General features: G+C 45.7%; 1 protein-coding gene across 1 annotated transcript in view; it reads right to left on the reverse strand.

Annotated features, from left to right (window-relative positions):
- The window catches only part of abcc1 (ATP binding cassette subfamily C member 1 (ABCC1 blood group)), a 124,636-nt gene that overhangs the window by 72,737 nt on the left and 39,083 nt on the right, over positions 1-12,816 (reverse strand). The window contains exons 8-11 of the mRNA XM_070901753.1: positions 9,142-9,215; positions 8,474-8,651; positions 7,558-7,719; positions 1,160-1,252 (exon numbers count right to left, since the gene is read on the reverse strand). Of these exons, the coding sequence (XP_070757854.1) occupies positions 1,160-1,252; positions 7,558-7,719; positions 8,474-8,651; positions 9,142-9,215 (507 nt within the window). The remainder of the gene's footprint in view (positions 1-1,159; positions 1,253-7,557; positions 7,720-8,473; positions 8,652-9,141; positions 9,216-12,816) is intronic.

Genomic DNA, 12,816 nt, shown 5'->3' on the forward strand with positions numbered 1-12,816 from the left:
TCTGTGCCTTTAAGTCCACTCCTCCAAATAGGCAAATCCAGGTAATTGTAGCTACTTGTAAACGCGAGGTCAGAGAGCAGGTGCAATTGCTTTAATATTTCAGGGGCTACGTCAATAGCTGGCTTTTTGTTTGGACAAATTGTAATTTAAACAAAATAGTGTGGAATGATTAGCGCCTTGAAATGATATCATAATTTACAATATAACTAGAGGTGTGCGGGGTGGTGCGTGTGCGGGGGGGATGGAGGGAGCGTGTACGCCCGGGGGGCGGAGTGTACGCGGGGGGGGGTGGGGGGGCGGGGTGTACGGGGGAGCGGGGCGGGGTGTACGGGGCGGGGTGGGTGGGGTGCACGGGGTGTACGGGGGGGGGGGGGGGTTGAAAACAGAGGACAGAGAATTGGACCGGACAGTCTTTGGGCAGGGTTGGAGGTAAGTTGCTTCTAGGTGTTTTTCAATTCTTTTCGTGTGTACGGACATCTGCCTCGCCGATTTGCTTAACTCTCCAGAAGGTCTTTCTGCAGAGGCCACGTACGCTGGCCAAAGCACAACTGGATTCACTCTTAGCTGGCCAAACTTCCCTAAATGGTCACAATTGGCACAGGTGGCTGGTTACACCCGCTTTGGCTGAAAAAAAAACGGACCTAATAAAATCGTAACTAACTGAGTTATGCTGGTGTAAATTGATTGGGGAAATTTTGTGGTTTTCAACTTAGGCCAAAAAGAGCAGCCAGCTCCAAAAAAACGGCGCAAATCACTGGGGAAAATTGAGCCTTAGATTAGCAGTCCTACTTAAGAGCTTCCCAAGAAGGTTGGCATGGAAAAAATGTCTAAGTAGTGTAATGGGAGAGCCTCTGAAATTGGTTTCCAGATACACTGTTGAGAAAGTGCAATGGCTGTATTTGACTTGGTTGAGTAAAAATATTTCAAAAGGCTATTAAACTAATTTTGAAGTCAGATGTCAGTGATTGTTTTGAGGACATAGCTATTTAAAGTACATGGGTTAGTTGAATTTGCAGTCACGATTAAGGCGTTTCAGATTCTTCATTTTATTGGTTACATCTTGCGTAATGCAACACATCACACTGTATTAATTTACACAAAACAAGGCAAGTGAAAAAGATATTAACATGGATAACCTTAAAAGGAAAGTTCACTATACCTGGAGGTTTTTTGTCTTCATTGCAATCACACCATTTATAGGGACCAATAGAATCATGACAGCCACACCCGCTAGCACAGAGGGACCCAGATTCTGAACAAATACAAAAACATTAAAATTGAGTAATATTTATAACTGTTAGCGAAGAAATATTTCACTAAATTATACACTGCAATGGAAATAACACTACAGGTACAACATCTGAAATCCGGAATCCTTGGGACTGAGTCCATGCCGGCTTTTGGGTTTTTCACGGATTTCAGACAAGAAAATCAATAGTCTGAAATCCGAATCCTCGAGACCAAATTTGTGCCGGATTTCAGGTTTTGCAAGATTTCAGAACGCGCCGCTGCCCGAATCAGTGACGGATTTCATTGAATTTTGGACCTCGCTGCCTGCTAATCTTCCTTGCCGCTCTGTCCGGTTTTCGGAGTTCTCGATTCTAGATGTTGCACATGTACAAGCATCATGTTTCACACCCACTTTGGCATCTAAATTTCTGCGATATAGCAATACCACCAAAACATGGAGGGTTTTTTTTTTAAATAGCACGTGATATTTGAAGATCAAGACCAGAGAGAGAGTCCTATTCCTTCAGTATAGTTTAAGCAAATCAAAGACTTCTTTTCTATAAAAGTCAATATGCTATAACTTATTACATGTGTATTTGGGAAATTTCACAACAGGTAGAAATTTTAGCATTATGCAAACATCTCTACGAACCTTGATTTAAAAACTACCACTGATTAAGTCCTTACTCTTTTGAACTCAATTTCCCCAGTCATCATCATCATCATCATAGACAGTCCCTCAGAATCGAGGAAGACTTGCTTCCACTGCTGAAGTGAGTTCTTTTGGTGGCTGAACAGTCCAATACGAGAGCCACAGACTCGGTCACAGATGGAACAGATAGTCATTGAGGGAAGGGGTGGGTGGGACTGGTTTGCTGCACGCTCTTGCCACTGCCTGCGCTTGATTTCTGCATGCTCTCGGCATTGAGACTCGAGGTGCTCAGCATCCTCTCAGATGCACTTCCTCCACTTAGGGCGGTCTTGGGCCAGGGACTCCCAGGTGTCAGTGGGGATGTTGTACTTTATCAGGGAGGCTTTGAGGGTGCCCTTGTAGCGTTTCCGCTGCCCACTTTTGGCTCATTTGCCATGAAGGAGCTCCGAGCAGAGCACTTGCTTTGGGAGTCTCGTGTCTGGCATGCGGACTATGTGGCCTGTCCAGCGGAGCTGATCGAGTATGGTCGGTGCTTCAATGCTGGGGATGTTAGCCTGAATGAGAACGCTGATGTTGGTGCGCCTGTCCTCCCAGGGGACCCCAGTAAGGTCATCATCATAGGCAGTCCCTTGAAATCGAGGAAGACTTGCTTCCACTCAAAGTGATTTCTCAGGTGACTGTACAGTCCAATACAGGAATTACAGTCTGTCACAGGTGAGTCAGGCAGTGGTTGAAGGAAAGGGAGAGTGGAGAGTCTGGTTTGCTGCACGCTCCTTCCACTGTCTGCGCTTGGTTTCTGCATACTCTCAGCAACAAGACTCGAGGTGCTCAGCGCGCTCCCGGATGCTCTTCCTCCACTTTGGGCAGTCTTGGGCCAGGGATTCCCAGGTGCTGGTGGGGATGTTGCACTTTATCAAGGAGACTTTGAGGGCATCCTTGAAGCGTTTCCTCTGCCCACCTGGGGCTCGCTTGCCGTGTAGGAATTCCAAGTAGAGCACTTGCTCAGGGAGTCTCGTGTCGGGCACGCGGACGATGTGGCCCGCCCAACGGAGCTGGTTGAGTGTGGTCAGTGCTTCGATGCTGGGGATGTTGGCCTGGTGAGTCTATCCTCCCAGGGGATTTGCAGGATCTTGTAGAGCTACTTCTCCAGTGCTTTGAGGTTCCTGCTGTATATAGTCCACGTCCCTGAGCCATATGGGAGAGAGCAGGTATCACCATAGACCATAAGCTTGATGCCAGATTTGAGATCCTGGTGTTCAAACACTCTCTTCCTCAGGCAACCGCAGGCAGCGCAGGCACACTGGAGGCGGTGTTGGACCTAGTTATCGATATCTGCCCTTGCTAATAGTAGACTTCCGAGGTCCAGAACTTAAAGAAGGATAACTTTGAAGGTATGAAGCGTGAATTGGCTAAGATAGATTGGCGAATGATACTGAAGGGGTTGACTGTGGATGGGCAATGGCAGACATTTAGAGACCGCATGGATGAACTACAACAATTGTACATTCCTGTCTGGCGTAAAAATAAAAAAGGGAAGGTGGCTCAACCGTGGCTATCAAGGGAAATCAGGGATAGCATTAAAGCCAAGGAAGTGGCATACAAATTGGCCAGAAATAGCAGCGAACCCGGGGACTGGGAGAAATTTAGAACTCAGCAGAGGAGGACAAAGGGTTTGATTAGGGCAGGGAAAATGGAGTACGAGAAGAAGCTTGCAGGGAACATTAAGACGGATTGCAAAAGTTTCTATAGATATGTAAAGAGAAAAAGGTTAGTAAAGACAAACGTAGGTTCCCTGCAGTCAGAATCAGGGGAAGTCATAACGGGGAACAAAGAAATGGCGGACCAATTAACAAGTGCTTTGGTTCGGTATTCACTGAGGAGGACACAAACAACCTTCCGGATATAAAAGGTGTCGGAGGGTCTAGTAAGGAGGAGGAACTGAGGGAAATCCTTATTAGTCGGGAAATTGTGTTGGGGAAATTGATGGGATTGAAGGCTGATAAATCCCCAGGGCCTGATGGACTGCATCCCAGAGTACTTAAGGAGGTGGCCTTGGAAATAGTGGATGCATTGACAGTCATTTTCCAACATTCCATTGACTCTGGATCAGTTCCTATGGAGTGGAGGGTAGCCAATGTAACCCCACTTTTTAAAAAAGAAGGGAGAGAGAAAACAGGGAATTATAGACCGGTCAGCCTGACATCGGTAGTGGGTAAAATGATGGAATCAATTATTAAGGATGTCATAGCAGTGCATTTGGAAAGAGGTAATATGATAGGTCCAAGTCAGCATGGATTTGTGAAAGGGAAATCATGCTTGACAAATCTTCTGGAATTTTTTGAGGATGTTTCCAGTAGAGTGGACAAGGGAGAACCAGTTGATGTGGTATATTTGGACTTTCAGAAGGCTTTCAACAAGGTCCCACACAAGAGATTAATGTGCAAAGTTAAAGCACATGGGATTAGGGGTAGTGTGCTGACATGGATTGAGAACTGGTTGTCAGACAGGAAGCAAAGAGTAGGAGTAAATGGGGACTTTTCACAATGGCAGGCAGTGACTAGTGGGGTACCGCAAGGTTCTGTGCTGGGGCCCCAGCTGTTTACACTGTACATTAATGATTTAGACGAGGGGATTAAATGTAGTATCTCCAAATTTGCGGATGACACCAAGTTGGGTGGCAGTGTGAGCTGCGAGGAGGATGCTATGAGGCTGCAGAGCGACTTGGATAGGTTAGGTGAGTGGGCAAATGCGTGGCAGATAAAGTATAATGTGGATAAATGTGAGGTTATCCACTTTGGTGGTAAAAACAGAGAGACAGACTATTATCTGAATGGTGACAGATTAGGAAAAGGGGAGGTGCAAAGAGACCTGGGTGTCATGGTACATCAGTCATTGAAGGTTGGCATGCAGGTACAGCAGGCGGTTAAGAAAGCAAATGGCATGTTGGCCTTCATAGCGAGGGGATTTGAGTACAGGGGCAGGGAGGTGTTGCTACAATTGTACAGGGCCTTGGTGAGGCCACATCTGGAGTATTGTGTACAGTTTTGGTCTCCTAACTTGAGGACGGACATTCTTGCTATTGAGGGAGTGCAGCGAAGGTTCACCAGACTGATTCCCGGGATGGCGGGACTGACCTATCAAGAAAGACTGGATCAACTGGACTTGTATTCACTGGAGTTCAGAAGAATGAGAGGCGACCTCATAGAAACGTTTAAAATTCTGACGGGGTTAGACAGATTAGATGCAGGAAGAATGTTCCCAATGTTGGGGAAGTCCAGAACCAGGGGACACAGTCTAAGGATAAGGGGGAAGCCATTTAGGACTGAGATGAGGAGGAATTTCTTCACCCAGAGAGTGGTGAACCTGTGGAATTCTCTACCACAGAAAGTTGTTGAGGCCAATTCACTAAATATATTCAAAAAGGAGTTAGATGAAGTCCTTACTACTAGGGGAATCAAGGGGTATGGCGAGAAAGCAGGAATGGGGTACTGAAGTTGCATGTTCAGCCATGAACTCATTGAATGGCGGTGCAGGCTAGAAGGGCCGAACGGCCTACTCCTGCACCTATTTTCTATGTTTCTATGTTTCTATGTATGGAAAATGGTCTACGTTGTCCAAGGCCAAGCCATGGATTTTGATGACCGGGGGCAGTGCTGTGTGGCAGGGTCAGGTTGGTGGAGGACCTTTGTCTTACGGATGTTTAGCGTAAGGTCTATTGCTCGGGGAAGGTGTTGACAATGGCTTGGAGTTCAGCCTGAGTGTGCACAGACGCATCATCCGCGTACTGTAGTTCGATGACAGAGGATAGGACGACCCTGGATCTCGTCTGAAGGCGACGTAGGTTGAAGCCCGTGTGTGGTAGCCGGTGTGCAACGGCCACCATACATTAAAAGAACTTACGCACAGGCATCTGCCACCCTTCAAAATGAAGTTCGGGACCTGGAACGTCAGGACCCTCATGGACATCCCCTGCAGCGTCAGACCGGAACGTCACACTGTTATCATTGCCCGGGAACAGACAGCTTCGACGTCGACATCGCTGCCCTAAGTGAGACCCGGCGGGCAGGTGAGAGTCAGCTCAAAGAACAAGGTGGTGGTTACACCTATAAAGGTAAACCAGAAGGAGAATGCCACCACTATGGCATTGGCTTCGCCATCAAGAATGAGCTGGTGGGCCATCTCAGAGACTCCCCCTGCGGGATAAGCAAGCGTCTCATGATTCTCCGGCTCACCCTAGCCCAGAACCAGTGCGCCGCAGTCATCAGCGCATACGCCCTAACACTCAACGCAACAATTGAGGAATTCTACTTCAGCCTTGAACAATCCCTGTCCCGAATCCCGACAGACGACAAACTGATCCTCCTCGGCGACTTCAATGCCCAGCAAGCCCATCACAAGGGTTCTGGTTTTAACTCCACATCAGTTTTCTGGTGAGATTTGGTTTCAGTTTAAAACTCACCGACTATAGCCAAAAATATAATAACTATTTAAAGTACATAGGATAGGTATTTTAATTCCCAGGGCTAATCTTACCAACGGCTTTCCTGCTGAATTGGCTGATCCAACCGGAAACTCGCCCTCTTCGAGTGAAATTTCCGATGGGTCACCGAGAGACCAATTAAAAGCGGGAATACCCTTCTAAAAGCACGGTGAATTCCCTTGTGGCTTTTTTCATTTTTAAGATGCTGGAAGAAGAATCTTCTCTGAAATGAGTAGGAGACAGCCACCAAAATTCGCAGCAGCCTCCCTGGAGGTATTTGTGGAAGAGATTAGGATGAGGCGGGAGCTCTAGTTCCCTCAGCAGTGCCAGGAGGGTTGGCAAACACTCTGTCCTCCATGCATGGAAAGAGATTTTAGAGGTCATCAGCTCCAATTGTGTCCTGCCCAGGACAGATAGAGTGCAGTAAGTGTTTCAATAACCTCAGAGTAGCAAGCATGAGTACTGCCCTTAATTTATCCCTCTCACTCGAACAGGGGTTCGAAACCAGGGGTCCATGTAAAGGTTTCAGGGGGTCCGCCAAAAATAAGATTCTAGCAGACACTGCCCTTCTCATCACTGACTGGCAGCGATTCCCATTGCACCTTTACTGATAATGGGAGGGCGGAGCTGTGGGAAAACAGCTAGGTGCAACCAATAAGGATTGAGGGCGGGAGCGCAGAACCCATCAGGAATCGGGAGTATCTCAACCTGCCCACGCACCAGCTCGTGCAGTCGCAGCATGTCCGTAGACTTGCACGTGTGGTCAGGACCCAAAAAGAGGGGGGTGGGGGGGGGGGAAGTGAAAGTGAATCCTGGGCTAATTAAAATTTTCAAGAGTGAAATCGACAGATTTTGTTAGGTAAAGATATCCAGGGATATGAATCAAAGGCAGAGAAATGGAATTGAGATACAGGTCAGCCCTGATCTGATTCAAGGGAATAGGCTTGAGGGGCTGAATGGCTAAAACACCCTTTTCCTATGCTCCTAAATCTACAAATGTTGAAACAGGCTAGTGCTGATCTCTTCAATCTGTAGCGCAATGACATCATAAGCGAATCTGGAGAGTAAAATCAGTGAAGACAAAAATAAAATGACTTTATACAAAAATAAAATGTAATAACTTCCTGCAAATGTTGCTTTAATAAGTAACTGAGTTGAGGGCAGAAGAGAGTTTCTCCACCATTAAATTAATTACCTGCCATAGGAAGTACATGGCCAGGATAACCTGAAGAGGTGCCGACCAGATCATGTTTAAGTAAGTTATCAAATCCATGAACTTTTGTGCATCCACAGACATCAAGTTTACAATTTCCCCAACTGTGGATGTTTTTCTTGCTGCATTTGAAATAACCAGGGCCTTAATACAGAACAAATAAAACAGATTACTCAAACACATTCTTACAACAATGCAAAGAGCAGTTATTGTAATATACATATATACACACGCGCACACTATATAGATATGTAAAATCAGGCAGTTTAATTTTTTCATCAATTATTTCTAAAAATGTAGTAACTATTCTGCAGAGGTACATACATTAAAAAAAACAAAAGCATTAATCAGTAGAATCAGATTTGTTTCAATAGGATTCCCCTGCTTCAAGAAACTCTCTGAATGGCAAACAAGACAAATATAGGACTTGCCAATGTTGACAAGTTATTTTTCTAGTAATAATTGAAAAAGCTCATTTCAAAAGGTTAACACAACTGTCAATTAAAATCGATTTCCAGAAAAGTAAAAATGTACACAGATTGGAGCACATGCCTTGTGTTTAAAATGTAATTTTTGAAACATTCACTGTTCAATGCAATCTTAAAACATGCATTTGCCATTCACTATGGAAAATGATATCAACTTACTGAAATATGAAAATGTCAATGTTCACATCAACCAGCAAAATGGCCAACTTAGATATTTATATTAGATTACATGACAAAACTATAGATTTCCTACTCTGAATATAACAGACTAGTTACCGATTAATAATTCTGCCCACAGTTTTTCTGACTATCTTCTCCTTATACTGTTACAATAAACTTCAAAAAAGCACTATGTTGTGGTTTATTTTTCACACTTGTTAATCTAATCAGTTAGTAAAATGAACCCGCACCTTTCTATAAACAGCTCCTATAATTGCAGTTTTAAGTCTCATTCCAGAAACAAAACAAATTTGGAAGTATTGATGGAGGAAGAGAGTCTGTATAAATGCACAGAAAAATAGCAGCAGAGCATAAAAGTAACCTTGCCAGATTGGAGCCTCATCATTATTCACAAACTGCAACAGCAACCTATTAAAAGGAAAAAAAAGTTAAATGCAAGGAGTTGTGTTTATATACAATATGATAAACTGTACACATTTTCCTGCCCAGTGCCACTGAGTGAGTAGACTTGGGCTTGTAATTTCTTTTTAATTATCTCAATTGAGAGTCCCTGATTTCAACTGGAAATATTGCACTGGTGTTGAACAAAGAAAAGGAAAGTCGAAGGATCCAGTTTGGTTATATTTCTTGCTTCATGGACCGGCACTAGAAGACCCTCAAGTAAGTCACTATCCACCATACGTTCAGCTCCCTTGGCACTGCTGCCATCCCACATCCTGGCCACTCTTAGGGCCGGATTTTTGGCAGGTTTACGACCAGGTTTTCACCGTGATTTGATCTCCGCAGCGAAAACCCGGTCGGGATCCTCGGGTAACTGTTTGCGGCGGTGCTTTCAAGTACCGCCGGGGAGAGGTGCGCCGACGTGGATTGTGTTTGCGTCGTATTTTTGGCACTTTACCGTATGCCACACCCAGAATAGCTACAGGTCAAACCTGTCGGTAAAGCTCTGTCAGCAGCACTAAGTATGAAAACCTGCAAAAAAAGGCAAGTTAAAGTTTTTATTTTTCAATTCTTTTTCAGCGATTTTAGAGCTAAGGGTTTTGTGAATATTTTTGGAATGTTTTCTGCAATTTTATTTTATTTCACCACCCCCACCCCCCGCCCCCTCCCAAGGCTGCACTCGCAGCGCTCCCGGATTAAATTTAGCGAAACTCGCGTTTTTGCGCTGCAAATCCTCATGCAACACTGACCCCCCCCCCCCCTTTATGGAGGGCGCATACGTAAAACCCGAAAATTCGGCCTAAAAACGATAGCGCAGCAAAAACGGTAAGTTTCACCTATCTCTACTGTTTTCGCCGAAAAAACCCAAAAGCTGAAAATCCAGCCCTAAAATTAGATGGAACAAAAAAAAAAACCACGTGCAACCTTGGACTAAGCTTCATACACCAATTCCCTTCCAATACCAGGTCCACTAAATTCAACCTGTGCAACAATGCTCCTTCTCCACCCTATCTCAACTTCTCTGCACTAAAATTTGTTATCCAAACTTTTATCCCAGCCAGAATCCATGACTTCAATGTTCTCCTCACTAATCTCCCATCATCTGCTGTCCACAACTTCAACTTGTCCAGAATGCTGCCACGCATATCCTATCCCTCCAACACATCACCCCTGCCCTTGCTAACTTACACTGGTTCCCTGTGTCTCAAATGCATTAAATTCAAAATCTTTGTCCTCTTCATATATCTCTTCAGCCTTGCACCTCCCTACCTCTGCAATCCCCTCCAGCGATACATCTCCTGACCACCCCTTGGTCTTATGACTCTAGCCTCTTGTGCAGTCTCCTTCCTTTACCACATCACTGGTGGCAAAGCCTTCAGATACGTTGGCCCTATCCTCTGGAACTCCCTCCCTAAATCACTCGGCCTCTCTACATTTGCTCTTCTTTAAAAACGTCCTCATAGTCCACTTCTGACCTAGCCTTCAGTCACTTCTCCAAACTGTTCTCCAATGGTTTGCAATCCATTCTCATTTACACCTTTATAAAGTGCACTGGGGCATCTTGTTTGAGCATATTGTGCAAGTGCTCATGCAAGGAAGATGTATGAATCCCACTTTTTCACCCGAGCTTAAATCAGGCACAAATATGCCAGACTTGTATCATGGCATTTTTTTCAGTATTTTATTAGTTTTCTCCAAAGCACAAGCAGATTTGTGATATTGGAAACACTATCACCAAAACGGTCACTTTGTAATGAGTATCAGGAAGGAAATGGAAACAAAACTGGCACTTATTGAAGACAAAGCACAATTGCGTGCTGTTCTGATAATGGGATAGACTTTTGGCATGTATCCGCCCATATAACCACCGAGATTCTCTTTACCGCCCATAATTGATTAGAAGTGGAAAGTACCGCCCGATTATCGCCCATTTATCACCGGTGGAACATTCGGCAGACAATTACCGCCAGGAATGAGCTAAATCGGCCACCTTTTTTTCCCTAAAAATCTGACGTCATCACTCGTGTACCACTCAGAAGACTGTTTAGAATGGAAAGTACCGCCCAAAATATCGGCGAGCACTACTTTCGCATTTCTCCCATATATCGCCCAAATGATCGCCTGCCCAAAAAAAGCTGCATTCACCTGACCTTAACCCGACGGTATGGGCGCCATTTTGTAAATCGGAGGAAGTTTAATAAAAGGCTGCTTCAAGTTGATGGGAGCATTGAAGTAATTTGTGAGTGATTTTAAGGGCATTTTAAAATCTTGTCAATCATCTAATCACATTGTGTTCAATTTGAGTTTATATTGTGCTTGTTGAAGACAATTGATAGAGTATTCAAACAGGCTCATTTAGACAGACTGTGAAAATTCACAGACCCCCAAGTCAAGGCTGCTACGTGCTGCTCAGCATGTTGCATTAACTCATCAATCAACTTGACATTTTCGGACCTTGGGTAGCGAGCCAATAAAACGTTAAAAGACTTTCAATTGAGCCAATAAGGTCAAAGAAGGCGAGTTCTTTTCTGTAAATTGATCCAGGTATAAAGTACAGCCATTTTGACCATGTGTCTCAGTAAGACAAAGAAACTGGCAATCAGCCAGCAGTTTGTTGCTCTCTGCCAGTATTAAAAAGTTAAAACTACCATCGGAGTTCGTATTTCATTGGAAATTAAGAGATCTAACAACAATTCAAGAGTTTTGAAGACAGATTAGACCATTTGTAGTAATGGGGCCTGTAATTTCTCAGCCAGTATTGCTGATTACTCACATGCTGCAGAATAGAGCTTGGAGAAGGTTCATTGAAGAGAATTATGTGCCCAAAGAGGTGGCAGACGGCTGAGGAAGAGACCTTACACCAAACGCATTTACAGGGAGCAGCGTTCATACCTGAACCTGTCTGATACAACATGCGTTAGGAGGTTGCACTTCCAAAAAGAGGTCATCAGTGAGATATGGTAATTCATTAAGGCAAACCTACAGCCTGCCAGCACCATCAGGACCACATTGTCCATTGAGGTTAAGGTGACTGCGACACTTTCCATCTATGCATCGGGCTCCTTTCAGGCCTCAGCTGGTGACATTTGCTGCATCTCTCATTGCTGTATTCGACAGGTGACTGAAGCCCTTTACGCACATAGGATGGACTTTATAAACTTCCCTACGACCAGGGAGGCACAGAGTGAGAGGGCTTTGGGGTTCTCGAGAATTGCAAACTTGCCCAAGGTGCAGGGTGCATTAGACTATATGCACATCACCTTTAGAGGACGCAGAGGTTTATCATAACCAAAAGGGATTCCACTCACTGAATATGCAGCTTGTTGTCGACCACAAGCAAATAATCATGGCAGTAAATGCAAATTTTCCAGGTAGCACTCATGATGTGCACATCATGCATGAGAGCACTGTCTTTGACCTGTTTAAGAGTCAGCCACAAGGTCACTGCTGGATGCTGGGGGATAAAGGATATGGCCTTGCCAGCTTGCTAATGACCCCCCTGCGAAAGACTCAGACAGAAGCAGAGAAGCGCTACAATGAAAGCCATATAGCCACATGCAATATCATCGAAAAGACATTTGGAGTGCTTAAGCAGCGCTTCAGATGCCTAGATCACTCAGGAGGCAACCTACAATGCCACCTTGAGCAGGTCGCCGAGTACATTGTGGTGTGCTGCATGTTGCATAACTTAGCTATCAGGAGGGGACAAGGATTGCCGGGGGTGGGGCAAGAGAGAGAAGGGGGTGGTGGGGGGGGAGAGAGAGAAGGGGGTGGGGGGGGAGAGAGAGAAGGGGGTGGGGGGGGAGAGAGAGAAGGGGGTGGGGGGGAGAGAGAGAAGGGGGTGGGGGGGGAGAGAGAGAAGGGGGTGGGGGGGAGAGAGAGAAGGGGGTGGGGGGGAGAGAGAGAAGGGGGTGGGGGGGAGAGAGAGAAGGGGGTGGGGGGGAGAGAGAGAAGGGGGTGGGGGGGGGAGAGAGAGAAGGGGGTGGGGGGGGAGAGAGAGAAGGGGGTGGGGGGGGAGAGAGAGAAGGGGGTGGGGGGGAGAGAGAGAAGGGGGTGGGGGGGGAGAGAGAGAAGGGGGTGGGGGGGGAGAGAGAGAAGGGGGTGGGGGGGGAGAGAGAGAAGGGGGTGGGGG

The sequence above is a fragment of the Pristiophorus japonicus genome, chromosome 15, assembly GCF_044704955.1.
Source record: "Pristiophorus japonicus isolate sPriJap1 chromosome 15, sPriJap1.hap1, whole genome shotgun sequence".
Taxonomy (NCBI): domain Eukaryota; kingdom Metazoa; phylum Chordata; class Chondrichthyes; family Pristiophoridae; genus Pristiophorus; species Pristiophorus japonicus.